The sequence below is a fragment of the Drosophila erecta genome, unplaced genomic scaffold (assembly GCF_003286155.1).
Source record: "Drosophila erecta strain 14021-0224.00,06,07 unplaced genomic scaffold, DereRS2 tig00000055-arrow-pilon, whole genome shotgun sequence".
Classification (NCBI taxonomy): domain Eukaryota; kingdom Metazoa; phylum Arthropoda; class Insecta; order Diptera; family Drosophilidae; genus Drosophila; species Drosophila erecta.
The window spans coordinates 19,378,923-19,397,667 of NW_020825200.1; the positions used below are offsets into that span (position 1 = coordinate 19,378,923).

Below are 18,745 nucleotides of genomic sequence, written 5' to 3' on the forward strand. Positions count from 1 at the left end.
GAGCTTTCAACTCTTATTAGTCGGCCACGTTAAAATAACTAAGACAAGATAAATGGAAGATTTGTAGACTGTAAGAAACTGAAAATTTATGCGAAGTAACAGAGGGCTTGTCAGAAACATTTTGTACAATACGAACTATTGTATTTTAATCATTGCTGGCTTCGTCCACTTTTCACTGACTGCCCATAGCCATTTTGCCGTTTGGGTGTCGGTGGCAGCCGGCGACATCTCCTTTAGCTTGCAGTCGCTGAAATATTGTCCTGTCACTTTTTCTAGTTCGGGATCTAGAGCCACATACAACGAGGTCTGAGCTCCGTTCTTCGGAGTCTTAACAAAAGGCCAAAACAATGGCTTAACGAAGAGTCTGAAAATATAGATATTTCGTAAAAAGTTTTTTAATGGCTTCACATTATTATCTACCCAGAAAAAAAATTATTAAAGAATGCCATATGCCTGATTATTTCTGTGTCCACCACTCCTGGATGCAGGGCATTCGCCGTTACGTTGGTGCCCTCTAATCTTTTGGCCAACTCTCTTGTAAAGAGTACATTGGCCAATTTGCTCTGGCTGTAAGCCTTTCCTTCATCGTAGGATTTGTCGCTGTTCAGATCGCCAGTATTAATTTCTCCTCGAGTGTGCGCCAAGCTGGATACATTTACAATCCGACTGGGTGTGGATTTCTACGAATAAAATTGATATTAATTAGATTTAAGATCTAGAAAAGCTGTGTGGTACCTTGAGCAGATCCAACAGCAAATTGGTAAGCAGGAAGTGACCCATATGATTCACCCCCAGCTGAAGTTCGATGCCATCTGAGGTGAGAGATCTAGGACAGCGCATAACACCGGCGTTATTGATCAGTACGTGCAGGTGTTCCTGTTCCCTCTTGAAGCTGCGAATATGGAATGCGAAATAAACACAACTTTTTCCTTAGGGAGACTTACGCAGCAACAAAGTGGCGGATGGACTCCTGGGAAGCCAGGTCACATTGCCGGCAGTACACATATTTGTTCTTCGTTTCTAATACAATTTCCTCGCGAGCCTGTATGGGAGAAGTATTTAGCCGTGTTTTGAGGAATAATCTCAATGAAGTTCGTACCTCCTCACATTTCTTTAAGTTTCTGCATGCCATGTAAACGGTGCCTCCCCGCTTTGCAATCTCTCTCACCGTTTCCTTGCCGATCCCCGTGTTGGCACCGGTGACAATGAACACCTTGCCGGTTTCATTTGTTTCTTTGGTGAACTGACCGCCTTGCATAAGGTCCCTGTAAGGCGGTATAGAATGTGTGATCAAAACTAGGGAATTCTGTGGGAGAAGCAGAGCACCCACTTGACAAAGAAGGCCAGTCCCGTCGTCGTACCGGTGAGGCTCAGCCAGAACGCAGTGCGGCTCTTCAAAAACGCAAATAGTGACATTTTAGGAACACAAAAAATATAAAAATTAGATTAAACGAAAACAGCTGTGTTTACTCTGTTAAAACTAACAGCGCTTGTTAACAGAGAGTTATCGATATCTTCGGTCATCTGTGACGGAGCTTTCCCATTGTTGTTGCTCGTGGGCTGCTGTTGAGAATAAACTTTACACGTAAATAATCTAATTGCGTTAATTAATTGGCTTGAGCTAAACAAAAAGGTGTGATTTGATCGAGAGAAGGAACATAGCCGAGATCTGGGCCAGGAAATCCCGCCAAGGCAAGCAGGACAACAATGCGACGCAATGCGTAAGTCAGCGCCAACTCGACTGTTGTCTTTCCAAGAGATCCGAGTGTGATCGGTGTTCTCACCTCATCTGCAGGCGCCAGCAACATCACAATCAGGAAGAAATCGACCCCGACGACGTGGAAGACATCTTCGCCCGTCCCGCCTACGATGACGACGAGTTCGAAGACCTGCTCCCCCTGGCCAGGAGGCCCAATGGCCACGCACGCCTCGGGCGCTACGAGAACACGCTGGAGGTGAAGGTCCAAGAGGGAGACACACTCCAGGCGCTGGCCCTGCGCTTCCACTCCTCTGTGGCGGACATCAAGCGGCTGAATAAGATCGACCGCGAAAACGAGATCCACGCACATCGGGTCATTCGCATTCCGGTCACAGTGCACAACGTCCTGCTGGGCAACGGGGGCCTTGAAGCTCTGCCCGCCGTCCACCGTAGCGGGAACAACAGTCCTAGGCACAACATTGAGCGTGAACCAGCTCCTGAACGCAATCCCCTCGAAGATGCGCGCCAAATGCTGGATGAGCGACTCCTGGTGGCGGCGGTAAACGCCTCAGGCGCCGTGGAGCACGACCAAGCATCGACGAGCAGAGCGGCTGGACAATTCTATGAGGGAGCCCAGGGTGCGCCCAATGACGAAGGTGAGTTTAGAAACTGTAGTTGGGAAAGAATATTTCGCAGTTCGCCGCGGTTTTCAATTTTACTTAAAATACCACTGCTGATGAAGAAAGGTTAGTGCTGAGTTTATACAAGTACGTGTTTATATACATACATCTAAATTAAATTAAATAAAAATTCCAGTAGTGTAAAGGGTGCGCAAATGTATCAATGATATTACTAATATGATGGGAGCTTTCCATGATTACTGAAAAGATATCAGTGCTTAAAAATGTTTTTTTATCTATTATCTACCAATTCCAAGTAAAAACAACACATTCGCATGCTATAAGCTAAGAAAGAAAATAAACCTACATTTAGAAATTTTGTGTATTAAATATTTAAGCTTCTGTCTCTAATAAGTTTATTTCCAATTGTAACATAGAAATATTCTTATTTGAAAAGTTAAAGGTTTGTATTTTAACAGACCAGGTTAAGAGTGACTAAATATCGATAGTTTGCAGTATAAATGTCAGTGTTGAAAAAATATGTATCGATACGTCGATAGCTCCACTGATGCTTCTCCCATCTCTATGCCAAATTGTTCAGTCATTCTCGTCGTAAAACAAAAGAAAAACATCGCCTAAATTCATTTTTTGCCTTAAAACCGTACAATTGCAATCATACAAGATGCCGGATTATCTGGGCGACGACCAGCGTAAGGTGAAGCACGATGAGAAGGAGGACAAGGAGATCAAGTCCCTGGATGAAGGCGACATTGAGCTGCTCAAGACTTATGGCCAGAGCCAGTATCACAAATCCATCAAGAGCATTGAGGAGGATATTCAGAAGGCTGTGAAGCAAGTGAACGAGCTGACTGGAATCAAGGAAAGCGACACGGGTCTGGCGCCACCAGCCCTCTGGGATTTGGCCGCCGACAAGCAGATCCTGCAAAACGAGCAACCCCTCCAGGTGGCCCGCTGCACCAAGATAATCAACGCGGATTCCGACGACCCCAAGTATATCATCAACGTAAAGCAGTTCGCCAAGTTCGTGGTGGACCTGGCCGACTCGGTGGCCCCCACCGACATAGAAGAGGGAATGCGTGTAGGCGTCGACCGCAACAAGTACCAGATCCACATTCCTCTACCTCCCAAGATTGATCCTACGGTGACCATGATGCAGGTTGAGGACAAGCCAGACGTAACCTACAGCGATGTGGGCGGCTGCAAGGAACAGATTGAAAAGCTGCGCGAGGTGGTGGAGACGCCGCTGCTGCACCCGGAAAAGTTCGTCAATCTGGGTATTGAACCGCCCAAGGGTGTGCTTCTATTTGGCCCACCTGGAACGGGAAAGACCCTCTGTGCCCGCGCCGTTGCCAACCGCACTGACGCCTGCTTCATCCGCGTTATTGGCTCCGAGCTGGTGCAAAAGTACGTAGGTGAGGGCGCCCGCATGGTGCGCGAACTCTTCGAAATGGCGCGATCCAAGAAGGCTTGTCTCATCTTTTTCGACGAAATAGATGCTATCGGTGGAGCCCGTTTCGACGATGGTGCTGGCGGCGACAACGAGGTGCAGCGCACCATGTTGGAGCTTATTAACCAACTAGATGGTTTTGATCCACGCGGAAATATCAAGGTGCTGATGGCTACCAACCGACCTGACACCCTGGATCCGGCGCTTATGCGACCCGGACGTCTGGACCGAAAGGTTGAGTTCGGTCTGCCTGATCAGGACGGTCGGTCGCACATCTTTAAGATTCACGCCCGCTCCATGTCCGTGGAGCGCGATATTCGCTTCGATCTGCTGGCGCGTCTGTGTCCCAACTCAACGGGTGCTGAGATCCGGTCAGTGTGCACGGAGGCAGGCATGTTCGCAATTCGGGCACGTCGCAAGGTGGCCACAGAGAAGGACTTCCTCGAAGCCGTCAACAAGGTTATCAAGAGCTACGCCAAGTTCAGCGCCACTCCCCGCTATATGACCTACAACTAAGTTACATTTATTAGCACTATTTTGTATCCTCTGCAAACTGTAACACATTCTGCAGCTGGCAATTTATAAAATAAAGCGAAATCTATACCTCCACGAACTGAAAGCTGAGGTTTATTATATATTTTAAAACTATTCTAAGCAATGTCTTTTAATTCTGTAATAAATCATGATCTCTTAACTTTGTCTGCAGCCAACATGGAGCAACCCTACGAGGAAAGTGCAGCTCTACTTAACCACATGGTGGACAGACACGCTCCGCTGGTGCGTCCCATTCCTGGACCCTCTTTGAGTGCCATCGACTGGTCTGGATCAGATTGCGACTTGTCTTGGATATGTCTACTGATCTTCATACTCGCCTTGTGTGTCGTCATACCGTTGGTCTACGTCATCTACCTGGCCGAGCACCCACATCACAACCATAGTGCCCAGTAGTTGGGTGATCATCATTCCAAACGGCACCTCCTCCCCTGGCACTCTCACTCTCTCAGATGAGCCTGGCGTATTTAAAATGCAACCCCAGGCGACGGAATTTATTTTTATACCTATGCGCGTATCTTTGTATTGACTCTTGTTAAAAATAATAAGGTCTTTGTGGACAGAACTTTTAGATTACCACGATTTGGGTGCTTCCAAGATGCATAGGCTTGTCTATGCTCCGAATCATTTCTGGCAGTACGAATTCAAGAATCCTAGGATCCGATTGTGATGTGAATATTAATCATAACCCCGATATTTTTGCTTTTATATATGTTTAATTGATTACAAGTATGTAACATTTAAACTAGTACGGGTAAAGTGAAACATTATTCAGCTGAAGTTGGGAATAGTTTATCTTACGCCTAAAAAGTACATAATACATATCTTAGAGCTAAATAAATAGTATCCATGGATAAAAGAATTATGTAATAGTATATACGAACTACAATTAACAATGGCGCATGCTAAGGGCCAATTGAAGTTAAGTACTTTGTTTCCGTGATGTTTCGACTGGGAAATGGAGGCCATGGCACATGATATTTGGCGGGGATTTGGTTTGGATCATGGGCTGGGTGCTTTGCCATTGTCGTGCATTTTCCCCTCCGGGAAGATCAACCAATGGTCGCACACCAACAAAACTGCATTCGTATATTCACTTGAACTTTAAATTCTCAAAGAAAGCAATATTGCTCCGGAGAAAGCCGTGGCGAACGGGCACAGGACTCGCCGGAGAGGCCACAGGTGGATTGGCCTCGGAATGTATGGAAGGATCCCTGAAATTAAAGGCAATGTAGAATAGTAATAACTCGAGTAAGGTTCTCTAAAGATCTAACGTTTCGAGTGATGACAAGTCTGAGGCGATCGTAGACTCATCGGCTACTTCTGCCATGGAGACAGCGTGCTCCAGTTTGTGCCGCTTGGCCAGAGACGTGTTTGGCTTATCTGGTGTGTCTGGCGGGGCTGCTATTCTAACCTACAAAGATGATAATTTTACTTGATTAAACTACCTATTAATGTGAGGTTCATTTCAATTTTCTTACCTTGGCCCGCCATCTTCGTTGGGGTTGTGTGTGCTTGCTGGTCAGGAGGAACGCCTGCGCCAGAGCCTTAACAGATGGCATGGAATGGGCCACCTCATCTTCGATGACGGGCTTCTCAGCCGCGGGAGTTGTTGTTTCCGGCTAACGATAGGGCAGTGCGTTAGCAAACATTACCAAATAAACCATCTACCGAGTTACTCTTACCACATCATCTTCGTCGACGGATAGCACCTGACTGGGATCGATGAGGCGCCGCTTAGGCTGCAAAAATCTAAAAGCAGGAGGAGTGGATCCCCGCGTGGGTGTACTAGCAGGTGATCCTATTGTGGGCACCGAATCGCCAGGACCGAACTGAAGAACCACAGGACGCTCCCGCTTATTGGACACTGACGAGTCAATAGATGAAGATACCGAAGGTAAAGCACACTGGGCGGACTCCATGGATGAAGTGGTGGAGTCGCTAGGCTGCTGCTCTGCTGGAGCAGCCCTGATGACCGTTGTTTCCTGCTTGTTAAAGTCGTAAATGCGAACCGTATCGGATTCATCGCTTGTGTTTGTGGTCGTGGTTTGCAGGGAGTACAGCGAGGGATTCGATTGCGAATCCAGGGACTCATCCAGGACTTGGACGGGCGTGGCTTTGTACACCGATTCCTGCGGCGGATCCTGCTCAGTGGCAGGTTTGCTTGCCTTTTGAGCCTTTTGGTAAAACATTATCGGTTGGTAGTTGACAGTTGGTTTTTGTAGGTTCGTGTTGTTTGGTTTGTGGTTAGTGTACGTGTTTAGGATTCGATGGAAATAAGAAGTGTGGGCGTTTTAGTATTGAATATTAGTGTAGGCGTGGGTTGGATCTAGAGTTTAGCTGATGTGGTGGAGTTTTTGGGTGAGAACGCTAAGGCAGCAGCATGCAGGCAAGATTATCGTTTACAGGTCGTTACATTCACTTGACTTCGAAACAAATGCTGTTAGTCAGATCTAAATGACTAATTCGGCTAGTTCTCGGTTTGGTACTCACCAATTCGCAGTGATTATTGGGATACTGGTACTAAAAACATTTGTTTCAGTGGTTCAGTATTTGCTTTGTTTGTTGGTTGGTTTATTGTGTGGCTTTATTTGGAATTACTGCATTATAGATCTCTAGATATTGCTAGGCATATGTGTATGGTGTTTCGTAAGAAAGAGCGTTAGCGGTGTGCATACAGATACGGTACAGGATTTATCATATTATTTCATAAAATTAACAGCAAGTATAATGATTAAAAACAAACGTTGCATACTCTAGGGCATTAGCATTACGTAAGTGGTATTAACTAAAGGTACGATCAGAACACTAGCTCGACCCTCTCATTCGTGGTTGGTGCAACAGGTGGCGGTGCAGTGGAAAGGTCATCGGATGCCCATCCAATGCGAGAGATTCGCTGAGAGATGCCTGCCTCCTTTCCCGCTTTTCGATATTATGTTATTTTTGTAATTGGTATTCCCTTCGATGCCCACCCTATTCTATGTACAGAGAACTTGGCTTTGCTATACTGACTAGTGTTTAACATCTGACTAAGCTATGCATAATTTGGCAAATATACATGGGGGTTAGACCCAAAAGATCCCCAGAGTCCCCAGATCCTAGAATAGCAGACTGTTGCTGTACTTGGCGTCCGCACCGCTGAAGCCGTTCAGGCAGCTGTCCACCCCCGAGTCGCCCTGGTCCTCCGTCTCCGGCCGCAGGGCCGGCTTCCCGCCCAGCGACTCGCTCTCGAAGAGCGGATTCATGACAAAGTCCTTCGAGGTGGCGGACACCGCCCGGAAGCTATTGCGCTTGAGGTCCTTGTGCAGCAGCTGCTTTTCAAACTGGGTGAGGACGCCGGCGGAGGGCCCACCTGCTGCTGGACGTCTCTTGGACACGGACGAGCCGAAGGACATGCCGCTGCCATTACTGTGCAGGCTCAACGAGGACTGTGTGTGTCGCTTGGGCAGTGAACTGTAGCTGCTGCGCCAAGAGCGCTGGGATCTCAGGTCGAAGTCGTCGTCGTCACCCAACCCCAAACTCGATTCGCGGTAATGGGACGCCGAGGTCGCAGGTCTTTCTAGGGGCACCGATCTCTCGTAGCCCAACGAGTGGGAGGGGCAGTGGAAGGGGCGACTGTTAATGAACTTAAGTGAACTACTGCGGCGCACTGGCGTGGATAGGGTCCAATGAGAGAGGTCGGCAGCGGTGCTCTGAGCTTTATTTGAAATGCGGCCATGCGGTGGATGTGGTTCTGGTTCTTGATTTACCTCGTTGATCACGATGTCCTCCACATCCTCGGGTGCGCTGGTCGTAGCGGCGTTTCCACTCCCCGTGCTGTCGGTGGCCGTGGGAGCATTGTTAATGTAGTAGTCGCGGCTATAGCTGTGGATTAGAGATTCACAGTAGTTACTTAGACTTGGCATACTTGTAGGTGTCTTGTCTGTCTCCCAAACTCACCGCTTGTAATCCGTTTTCGGCGGATCCGCTGGCGGATCCGGATTTTCCGTCAGCGCGGATGCAAGTGCTTTTTGCTCAGCACTCGGACTGATGTTGGGCACATCCATGTAGCGCTCCTGGGTGCCACTGATGCGTTGCTTCAGGGCCTCCGGGGAGTAGGGATTATTGGGCATCTCGACGGCGTTGTACCACTTCTTCACCTCGCGCTCCGCAATGGAACCTGGAAATGGTTAGGATCAACATTGTTTTGGAGGTTATTGGTTTGCTCCTAAAGGGTGAGATCAACCGAACTTGAACGAGCTTGGAAAATCAGAGTGAACGGAAAGTAATTAACTATCTAGGGCTAAGCTATTCTCTCTGAAAAGTTGTAGTTTAGTAAATAATTTTGATCGTCCCAATTACAAAAGAAAAAAAATGTTCTCCAGTAAAACGCGTTTTGTTTGATTTCTATTGAAATTCGCAATTAACTTCTTTATTACAACATTTAAGAAGGGTAAATATTTATGTTACACTATTATGATTACAAGGAAGTGTGAATTTATATGGCAAAGTCTTTGAAATCAAACAAAACCTTGAAAATAAAATTAGGCATATTGACTTTCAAGAACCTATTGCTAATGTCATAGCACTAAGTTTTTCATTTGATTAGAGATTAATGGGGACTGCAGAAATTAAGAGATTTCCATAGACAGCTAGTAATTACTTTCAGTTCCTTACGTTTCAATGGTAAATAGGTCGGCTGATCCGAAAGCCAAGGATCACCACACACAGTACAGTAGAGCTGGGCTAACATAAACACATATTCAAGCAAACGAAGAGGGAGGACAAACACCGAGAGACGACAGTTATGGCCACAACCGAGTGTTACCTGGCACGAAGCGCCGCAAGAGTACCACATCGTCATCGGCAACATCGTCTGGTTGGGCACCCGAGGATCCGCCGTTTGAGAGCTCGATAGCATAGCTACCGGACCATCGAAGGGAACCATTTGTTAGTTTTCCATTGGTGCGTCTACTTCCCGATGTGGGGTTGTTAGTTTGGGTTAGAGGAAGAAGCAGGTGGGTGTGCACTGTGTTGTTAGAGCTTGTGTTAGTATTAAGGGCTCGCTGATCGTCTAGGACTAAGACCCTTTGGCTAACAAATTCCTGTTCGGAGTCACCATCTGCATTGAAAGTCTCGCAGGCAGTGGAGGGTTCACTCTCATCGCTTTGAATGGACTCTGAACTTAATTGATCTGAGAAAAGAATTTCGTTGATAAAGTTATATGTGATTTCGCTCAAACTAAACGCAATGGTGGAGTCAGCTTCTACTTCTAGTTCATCAGCCATATCACAGGAAGTTTGGCTGGCCATATCTAGTCTTAAGATTACATTATCACCTACAGTGGCATGGTCTTCTAAATGCTTTAAATGATCGTCAAGCCTATCTGAAGCGTGTATATCTGAACAAGCGTCATGCGCGATACAAGTTTCACTTTGGAAGTCTAGCGACTTATCGTTGTTTTCTGTACTAACAATACACGGAGACGCCAATGTATCTATACTATCCAAATTATCACACTCAATTTGGGAATCTAAATCACACTTATGCATATTTTGTATGCTTAATATAAATTCGGACCTATCAGTATGTACGCTAAGATCATCTACCACATCAGTTTCAGTCTTATCCGTCTCAAATGCAAAGCAATTGTCTACAAGGTGAATAGGGTCAACTTCAGAGATTGGAGTTGCCGCCCTGCCTGTTGGGGGTTGAGTGTCCGGGGTGCAATCTAAGCTGACTTCATTCAGTTCCTCAAACAGGCTAGAATGGGAATCATACGCAACTTCGTCTATGCTGTCATCCAGGGAGTCAAAGGAGCTAAGGTACTTGTGCATGATCAAGGAGCGGCGGCGCCTTCGTTCGATTGTGGCCTGCAGTCGCTTGTCTTTTATGTAAAACTTGCAAATGGTCCCGAAGAGGTTGACTGGCTCGGATCTTCTGGGTGAGTCTGCATCGCTCGGTGGTGTGTCTAGGATGTTCGGCTGTCTTCGCAGATACTTGTGGGTGGCTTTCCCTAGAGCGAAACAATCGCCATTGGCGGAGTCTACCGATGTATTTTGGTGTATACCTTCTGTTGCAGGATCCGCTGCGATTTCCTGTGATTCCTGGTCTATACTGGCTAGCTGGGCATCGCTTGATAAGTCCGAATTCGCAGTTACTGATTTTAATACTACATCATCCTTCTTTAAATTATCTTCACCGCATTGCGCTTCTTCATTAGCGTTGCTCTCTGTAGATGCTGTATCGGAAGGAGCTTCAACAGGTGCGGATGTAATATCTTTATCCACCGGATCATTATTTCCTAATGATAGAGGTTGTTCTTCTTGAATACATTCCACTGGGATTGGTGGTGTGCCCCTAGCAACTTCAGCACTACGTGGCTCTGAAACAATTTCTGCCGTCTCATTCTTGGTTTCCTCTGTGAGATCAGAGGTTTCTATTTCTGGAACAAATTCCAATGGCATTACTGGTGCGGCAGGCACAAGCTCTTGAGCTTCCGAAGCTACGACTTGCACATCTGGAGTACTTTCAGCATCCATAGGTGATGGGGCTTCCGTTTCTGGTTTCGAATTAGTTTCCAAAGAAGCTATGGCGTTTTTATCTGCAGATTCCGGAACGATTTCCACAGAAGAGGGTTCAGTCAGCATGCCCGATCGGTCTTCCATATCAACAGGATCTTCTTGTAGAAGAACTTGTGCAGGTTCTAGTAAATCCTCAGTGCATGAAACTGGTTCTGGAAGAGGGTTCTCAAGAGCTTCCGGGTCAAAATCCTCTGATTCATTTTGAATCCTCAACGCGGCTGGTACCGACAAAGGAACTGATTCCAGTTGAGGAACAGAGTTAGCGGAATCCACACTGGTATATTCAGCTACGGGAATAGGTGGTTCCAAAGCGACAGACTCAGCAGCTGCTAAAGGTTCTCCATCGCTGCTCTCTGCTTTCAAAACCCTTTTTTCAGTTTCCAGCGAGCTCTCCACCGCTGAAGTATCCACGGCAACTGGGTTCACCTCAACTACATCCACATTTTCAGTTTCTAGCATAGGTTTCGTAGACGGTTGGGTCTCCAAGTCCGAAGGTTGTGTTTGTATGGTTACATTGGTTGGTAACGATTTAGGAACTGATTGATCTTGAGCAACAAGAATTTCTGGTAATGCACGATCCAGATTGGTAGATTCCGCTTGGCAAATCGTTTCTAAGGGCTCCAAAACTACTGATGGTTTCCCATCGATGCTCGTCGATTCTTCCACCGTTAACGCAGTAAAGTTCAACTCTGAAGTTTCTTTTTCCAGTTGATTGATTTCAGGGTCCACACCGATTTCATTATCTGCACCTGCAGATTCTGCCTCTGCCACAAAATCCGTGTTCTCTAAGGAATCTAGGGCTCGCTCCACAGGGTCAGATAGTTCCACTGCGACAGAATCATTCAGAGGAATTTCCTCAGGGGCGGGTTGATTCACTTCAGCAGGTAGTACATATGGCAGGGAATCTTCGCTTCGCTTGACAGGAACAGATGATTCCACTGCGATAGAATCAGTCACTGAGACTTGAGTTGCCTGACCCACTGAATCCTGTTCAAGCGGCGTCGTATCTTTTGCTGATTCTTCTGGATCCCAAGCGCTAGCTTCGCTTTGGGAAACGATTTCTACATGAGCAGATGGTTCCTTTGGATCAGCTTGGATAATTTCCAAGGATCCAGTTGAATCCAATGCATCAGATTGTGTTGTTTCCTGCGGCATTGTATCTTCTATAGTTGGTGACTGGACCACTGCAACTGGTTCAACTACGGTATCGAGTGGTTCAGAAGCTATTACTTCGACTGGGGTGGCTGGAGTAGAAGGGTTTGGTTCCACAGCGCGAGAATTCTGCTCAGGCACTCCATCTGCAGTCGTAATAGGTTCCATTGCAACGGATTCTGCTCCTATACTAACGTTTAGTAAATCCTCCTCGACGGATTTGTTCTCTGGAATTTGTTGCGGTGCTGATGCAACTTTATCTTGGAGAAGAACTTCTGCAGAAACTGGCTGATCAATAACTACAGGATCGCTGTCCACAACGTTGGACTCTAGTTTTTCCACAGGTGGTTGTTGTTCTTCTACGGTTGACTCTGCTTCCGGAACAATATCCAAAGGAACGTGGATTGGTGGTATCTCTGTGCTAAGTTCCACATGCGATGAGGGGTTCGATGCAATTATGTCTGGGGCCACTTCCGTAGTGGGTAGAGGATCCACATTTTCTTCGGCTTCCGTACTATCTTCTTGCAGATCCACTGCATCAGCGCTTTTTTGTGAATCTTTTTCTAAGGATTCGGTTAGTACTTCCTCATGTGGTGTATGTTCAACATCAAGAAATTCGGACTGGGTCTCTGGTGGATTTTCACCTTTTTCCGCAGATATTGATTCTTGAATAAGGTCCACCGGCTCTGGCACTTTTACTTCGACCGTTACAGTTTCTTCAGGGAGTGTGGCATCAGTGACCGATTGCATCTGTATAGCTTCATTTGCTTCAATTTCTTCAGCTGCGAGAGATGCAGTTACATAATCCGTTTCGGGAGGAACAGGCAGTTCTGTTGATGCTCCATCCGTAGCCGTAGGAGTTTTTTCAACAGACGTTGTTCTTTGGACAGCCACATTTTGTGTGTCCAAACCCACTTCCACTGGCTCGGCGGTATCTTTTTCCGCTTGCTCAGAATAAGTATCCGAATGTTGAATAGGTGCTATCTGTAGAGCTGCTGTTGCATATACTATGGGTTGCACTTCATCTCCTGCTGGGATAGGTTCAACGGATTCCACTACGGATTCAGCTTGGAGAAAATCTTCTGTTGTAGTAGGAACAATCTCCACATGTGCTTGAGATACCATTTCCTCAATTTCTATATGAGCTGCATTTTCCACGTGCTCTGGTTGTTCCAGTGATTGTGACTGGGTATCCAATACAAACCCGGATAGGGAAACAGCACCAACAGATTCAGATTGTGCAGGGAATTCTACAGATACTGGGAGTCCCATGTCGACCAATTCTATTGGTAATTCAGTGGTGGCTTCCGAATCTAAGGTATTGCACGGTATTTCTTGAACGTTTTCTATAGCGTGTGTAGCATCCATTGGAACCGTCGGTTGTGGTTCTACTGACATGGCTGGCTGCTCAATAAGATTTTCCGGATTAATTTCGTTTTCCGTATCGATGGACTCCGCTTCAGCTAATCTTGTTGGTATCATTTCCATAGGCTCAGGGTTTTCTATTGCCATGGCTTGTGTTTCTGGGTCAGTTTCCTCAAGCGATGGGGGTTCCAAAGCAACTACGTCCGAAACAACTTCTATGTCCGGTAGGGGATTAACTGCAACGGGCTGTTCTGCTTGGGGATCCACTGCACAAGATTCCGACTCTGGAATCGATTGAGACGCTGTAAGTTCTTGAAGTTCATCTTGAAGTTCAATTGACGGGTTATTTTCGAGTTGAACTATTTCTGAAGATGGTGTAATCAGATTCGCAATTTTTGTTTGAGGATCTGATTCACGGAAATCAGATGAGCTATCTGGCTCTACGGGATTTGATGGTTCAACTGGGGCAGATTCTGTAACTCCTTCAGACACTGAAGTCTCCGCGCCAACAAACTTCACTTGTAGGGCAACTTCAGTAGGAAATGGTGGGCTTATCGTTTCAATTGTCAATATACCTTCTTCTGAAATGGCTTGCGATTCTGCAGCATTGACATCTAATGCAACTGGCTGATTTTCTGAATCTATTTCCACAGAAGCTGGTGGGACAACAGTTTCTTCAGCTTGTGGCTGGGTTCCTGCGATGGAGTCTGTCTCAATTGGGACATCTACAGTTTCGCAGACATTCACATCGACATTCTCTCTAAGAATCCCTACAGAGACCGAATTTTCCACGGCTGCTGGGAGTTCCGTGTCCACAGATTGTGGCGAATCCACTGTAGCACCTTCTATAGGAGTTGATTGCACGGGTGCCGCTTCTTCTAAAGGTAGCGATGAATCGATTGCAATGTTTTGAGGCTCGGGTGAGTTCACGGGAGCAGATTGAGTTAGGTCATCAGCGTCTACAGGCAATTGCGGGTCCACTATTTTTGGTTCTGAAACGGTTTCGATTGGGACTGATGTGCTCTGTGAATCAACTTCAATAGTTCCTAGTTTATCCACTTCTGTTCCACTGTCTACAGGAACAGGTATGAGACTAGGCTCAGGGAGTGCCGCTGCTATGGGGTCTGCAATCATTTCCGGAATTGGGTCTGGTAAATTTGCTGTCGGATCCCCTGTGTCGAAGTTGGTTTCCAGGCCGTGATTCACTCCGATGGATTCTGCTCCAGGATTGAACTCCATAGGTGCTTGTAGATCCTCACACTGATGTTCTTGAGTTTGCACAGTTTCAGGAACGCATTCCAAAGGCTTTGGCGGTTCCAAGTCCAGCGAAACCAAATTTATAACTTCTGGTGGATCCACTGAGTGTAGCTCGGAATAATCAATTACAACGGGATCTGGAACGTCACAAATCACTGGTATTTCTGGTCCAGTTTCCACAGGCAATGAAACAGATTCTGGTGTTGGATCTACTTTAATTGTTTCCACGTAAGATTGGACTTCCGGGACAATATCCGAAGAAGATGTTAGTTCTGGCACATTCTGCACGTTCTCTAGAGGAGTAATATCATCGGTATTCATCTCCGAAACAACTTCTACTGTCGCTAATTCGGGAACAGCTTCTGCAGGATTCTGAGGATCCGAAGCAGTGGATTTGATATCTTGGGGCAGTTCTATTGGCGGCGGCGGCGGTTCAATCTCAGGTATAAGGTTTAATTGTGGAGGAGGTGGTAGCACATCCATTTGAACAACGCCCTCCTGGTCTCCTGGGGATAATTGCTCAGTAGAAGTAATCCCTTCGAGCGGTGGATGTTGCACGAAGTCGACGTTTTGCTCTGGGCCAGCTTCTGAAGGCTCTGTGTACTCCTCTTCAATGATGTCCAGTGAGTGAGCGTGCACCAGGTCCACTGTGCGAGCGTTGATCTCGGCGAGGGCCAAGTCACTCAGCTCTTTGAGGGTGTGCATCTCACTGGGCGTCATTCCAGCAGGCTGTTCAGATGCCGGAACAGCTAGCATGGGTCCCAGCGCCATGGCTGCCAGGATCTCGATCACCGATGGCACAGTATCGTGCATCTGCCCCTCATCGATGTACTCGACGGTGCTAAAGCCAGTGCAGCCATCGAGGCTGGACAGCTCCTCGGATTCGCCGTGGGCTGTAACACAAACGACTGCTAAATGCCGGTGCTTTAAGATCACGCACAAGTGGACTGAGTTACTAAAGGAGGGGTTCCGGGCTGTCTACACCTAAGAAGCTATCAACGATCAAGCGAGCTAGTTATCTAGGTAAGGGGTTAGTTAACTCTTAGCAATAAATATGAGATTCTATAGTTGGAGGTACATAAGGTGAGTTCATGAAAGTTACCTGCAATGGGAGTGTGCTCTGGCTCCTCGTGCAACAAGTCATCCTGGAATATCATGGGTGGAGGAGGTGGCGTTGGAGATGGCGCCTTAATATCAGAAGGCACTGCCATCGGGGACACCACGAACTCATTGGTGGTCTCTGTGAATGCCGGCTCATTCTCCTCCAGCAATGTGTGGGACGTGAGACTGGTGCGATCCACGAGCTCGTCGAGGACCAGCTTGGTGTTTTGGCCGCCAATAAGATGCTTGCTCAGGAGGCGATCGTTAAGATCGTTGCATCGCAGCAAATCCAGAGAGCTCTCCTCGATGTCCGAGCCCATCTCCGACAGATCGCTCACCTCGTCGGTGGTCTTATCCCCAATCTGGGCACGTACGTTCTCCCTTGGTGCCGGCACTAGCATGCCAATGCTGCTCGGAGTGGCCGAGCTGCGTTTCTTCTTGAAGAGCCAGTTGTCCTCCCAGTTTCCATCACCGATCATGCCCGAGGAGATGGATCCAATATCTAGAAGGGAAGTGAGGGTACCTTTGTAAGCCCAGGGAGTTGTATTTGAGGCAGGTGTAGTCACTTACCATCCTCGGATTCGGTGACGGATGCTGAAAAGTCTGGCAGTGGCACCATGTGTGCGGCTATATAGTCACTGAGCACAGATTCCCTTTCCAAGTCCGTCTTCAGGGACTGGGACTTGCCATTCTGTAATCCTCCACAATTAAAGTTTGGCCAGTGGGTTTAAACTAAAAGTCACTTACATCCAGTCCGATTTCATGGTCGGTGAGGCTGCAATCACTTCGTGGTTCAATGGAGCTTCCGGACGTGGTGCTCAGCGCTTCGGCATTGAAATTCTCGTCAATGTGGCGACCACTCAAGTCCGGCGTGCTCTCCGCCGCCAGCCTTGTATTTCCTTCCTTGTCCGCAATCTGGCAAAGAAACCGCAATGGAAAAATAGCGAAATTTTAGCCCATCGGCCTTGGCATTGTGCAACAGCAATATGAGTGTTGTTGAACCCCAGAGTTCCCGATTTCCCGATCTACCGACTTGTTGTGGGTCAACTGCTTGTGAGGAAAAAGCCCCTAAGCTGATTATACCCGGCAATATTAGCTACTACGACACTTGACGACCAGTCCCTCGTTTCGTCATCGATTACCAGTCCCTATTGATTGAGTGCCTGGACGAAGTCAATTACTGGCGAAGTTGCAGAAGCGGAATTTGATAAGGCAATTGGGCAGTTTAACGCTGACGGATTAGTGACGCTGTGATAAGATCGAAATAGCACTGCTGATATGGCTCGCTGAATCATTTCACCAGCTGCCCACGTTTATAGCTTCAGCAATCACACATATTTACTTGATCGCCTGGATCAGCCATAATCCTGGGTGGGCTGATGAAACCTATGCGACTTTCCAGCAAATTGATTTATCCAATTAGCTTTGGAATTGATTCTGCTTTTCTTCCGCTATGTACACCAGGTGGTTGACTAAAACGTCTGCACGGGCAAGACAATGGACTGCAACTAATTAGCCTGGTCCGTTTCGGCGATGTGCCAACTGGAATAGCGAAGCCGTCCAAGTGCAGGTCGAATGAAAGCGAAAACTGGGCGAAATGGGCCAGTTAAAATGGTGGAAATGGACTCTGCACAGCTCTCCACAGGGGAGGGGTGTTGGGTACTTCCACAGGTGGTGATGGGTGTAGGGTTCCGGATAGCTTACCTTATTTAGCACCGCTGTGGCCAGCAGATCCTGGTAGACCTTCGGCTCGAAGTAGTGCTCGGTGCGATGGCGCCGCTTCAGCCCGTTTCCGTTGGCCAGCTCGGAGACGTGGGATCTGGTGTCCAGGCTGATCTCCGAGACGGCTCCGCTGGCGCTCAGGGAGGAGCTCCGCAAGGTCTCCGCTATGATGGTCTCGATGAGACTGCGTAGTCGGGTCTGCGAGAGGTCGGTCAGCTCGGAGTCCGCATTGTTGTTGTTATTATTATTGTTGGTATGGCCATTTACGATGGCCGGAAGATCTGAAAGCAAGTGTCTTTGTGAGCTTTGTGAGCAGAATTTACAAGACCCGGAATGCCAGCCGAAACCACATAGTACAAGATATGCTTGGTTAGCAGAGATCGATACAATAAAAGTGAAAACTCGGTTACTTCTAGACTAGCGATTATGAGTGTGTGAAAGGCGAAGAAAGTAAGTGACTGAGTGAGTGTGTGAGTGTTTTAGCCATACCTAATTTCACCTCAATGACGTAAACCACGTAAAAGACAATTACGGCCAAAACGGCATACATGCCAGTGACTAGGCCCAAAGTAAAGTCCATGCTGCATGCATATATACGTAGATTTACTCGCAAATATCGTATGCGTCTGGTATCGCTGAACCGTTTATATCTCGCCTGTTTGTTTATTTACTTTTGTGTTTCGGTTTTGTTTGGAGCATTCATTGATATAACGGTCGGCTGGACTGCTAATTATATTGAGCACATATTTGAGTTTGGTTTTTTGTTGGCTTTGTTACCCTAATTGAGCTGAAAACATAAATTTGTCACCGCCTCCCCTAAACGCTTGAACAACCGGAGCTCCCCGAGCTTCGAGCGACTCCAGTCAGGCTGAAAATCGCGACTTCGGTTCGCATATTTATCATTTTCCTTTGACATGCTAAGTCTATTGACGTATTACGGTAAATACCACTATCATAATGAATAACCCCGAGTTATCTATTTTGCGTTACAATGCCGCCCGAATTCTTTATCTACTTATGTCTAGCTGCCCGAACAGCTTGTCCCCCGTTAGTCATTGCAAAAAGGTGTGCAAAACTGTCACAGACCCGCACTTCTGTATCCAAAACGAGTCATCAATGGAAATAGACCCAGAAACTGGCCCCTAGGACAGACAGAACCAACCGGATCGGAACACTGCCGATCTCCGAGTCTATTGTGCGACTCCAAAGTTCAGGGTTCAGGCGAAATCACTCGGGCAATTATCAC

The 18,745-nt window shown here is 47.1% G+C and overlaps 4 protein-coding genes across 11 annotated transcripts in view; 2 read left to right on the forward strand and 2 right to left on the reverse strand.

The window, feature by feature from the left end:
• On the reverse strand, positions 1-1,761 carry LOC6541232 (retinol dehydrogenase 12). The gene is made up of 6 exons (XM_001970562.3): positions 1,331-1,761; positions 1,100-1,265; positions 945-1,042; positions 736-892; positions 421-680; positions 1-364 (listed from the first exon to the last, which is right to left on the reverse strand). The coding sequence occupies exons 1-6, from the start codon at positions 1,414-1,416 to the stop codon at positions 136-138; spliced, it is 996 nt and encodes a 331-aa protein (XP_001970598.1). The 5' UTR covers positions 1,417-1,761; the 3' UTR covers positions 1-135.
• LOC6541182 (lysM and putative peptidoglycan-binding domain-containing protein 3) lies at positions 1,502-5,201 on the forward strand. Its single transcript, XM_001970563.3, has 3 exons — positions 1,502-1,721; positions 1,796-2,355; positions 4,494-5,201. The coding sequence occupies exons 1-3, from the start codon at positions 1,708-1,710 to the stop codon at positions 4,733-4,735; spliced, it is 816 nt and encodes a 271-aa protein (XP_001970599.1). The 5' UTR covers positions 1,502-1,707; the 3' UTR covers positions 4,736-5,201.
• LOC26526200 (26S proteasome regulatory subunit 7) lies at positions 2,862-4,400 on the forward strand. The gene has a single exon (XM_015159981.2). The coding sequence runs from the start codon at positions 3,002-3,004 to the stop codon at positions 4,301-4,303; it is 1,302 nt and encodes a 433-aa protein (XP_015015467.1). The 5' UTR covers positions 2,862-3,001; the 3' UTR covers positions 4,304-4,400.
• Positions 5,036-18,745, reverse strand: part of LOC6541082 (mucin-17) — a 27,687-nt gene continuing 13,977 nt past the window's right edge. For 4 of the 8 annotated variants that reach the window (XM_026979133.1, XM_001970564.3, XM_026979132.1 and 1 more), the window contains 10 exons: positions 17,482-17,780; positions 16,525-16,692; positions 16,348-16,468; positions 15,779-16,279; positions 8,279-8,498; positions 8,089-8,203; positions 6,025-6,516; positions 5,821-5,961; positions 5,614-5,753; positions 5,036-5,553 (listed from right to left, as the gene is read on the reverse strand). In XM_026979133.1, the coding sequence (XP_026834934.1) occupies positions 5,433-5,553; positions 5,614-5,753; positions 5,821-5,961; positions 6,025-6,516; positions 8,089-8,203; positions 8,279-8,498; positions 15,779-16,279; positions 16,348-16,468; positions 16,525-16,692; positions 17,482-17,780 (2,318 nt within the window). In that variant the 3' untranslated portion in view covers positions 5,036-5,432. Of the gene's footprint in view, positions 5,554-5,613; positions 5,754-5,820; positions 5,962-6,024; positions 6,517-6,904; positions 8,204-8,278; positions 8,499-10,388; positions 14,625-14,678; positions 15,570-15,778; positions 16,280-16,347; positions 16,469-16,524; positions 16,693-17,481; positions 17,781-17,988; positions 18,287-18,745 lie in introns of those variants that run through there. The other 4 variants (XM_026979134.1, XM_015159244.2, XM_015159242.2 and 1 more) reach the window with 4 other exon arrangements.

Bases quoted from the DNA above. Each gene is read 5' to 3' on its own strand.
- LOC26526200 (XM_015159981.2), top strand. From the start codon at position 3,002: ATGCCGGATTATCTGGGCGACGACCAGCGTAAGGTGAAGCACGATGAG.
- LOC6541232 (XM_001970562.3), bottom strand. From the start codon at position 1,416: ATGTCACTATTTGCGTTTTTGAAGAGCCGCACTGCGTTCTGGCTGAGC. The intron at 1,266-1,330 runs GTGGGTGCTCTG...ACCGCCTTACAG, and splicing joins GGACTGGCCTTCTTTGTCAA to GGACCTTATGCAAGGCGGTC. The intron at 681-735 runs GTACCACACAGC...TTTTATTCGTAG, and splicing joins TGCTGTTGGATCTGCTCAAG to AAATCCACACCCAGTCGGAT.
- LOC6541182 (XM_001970563.3), top strand. The intron at 2,356-4,493 runs GTGAGTTTAGAA...CTTTGTCTGCAG, and splicing joins GGGTGCGCCCAATGACGAAG to CCAACATGGAGCAACCCTAC.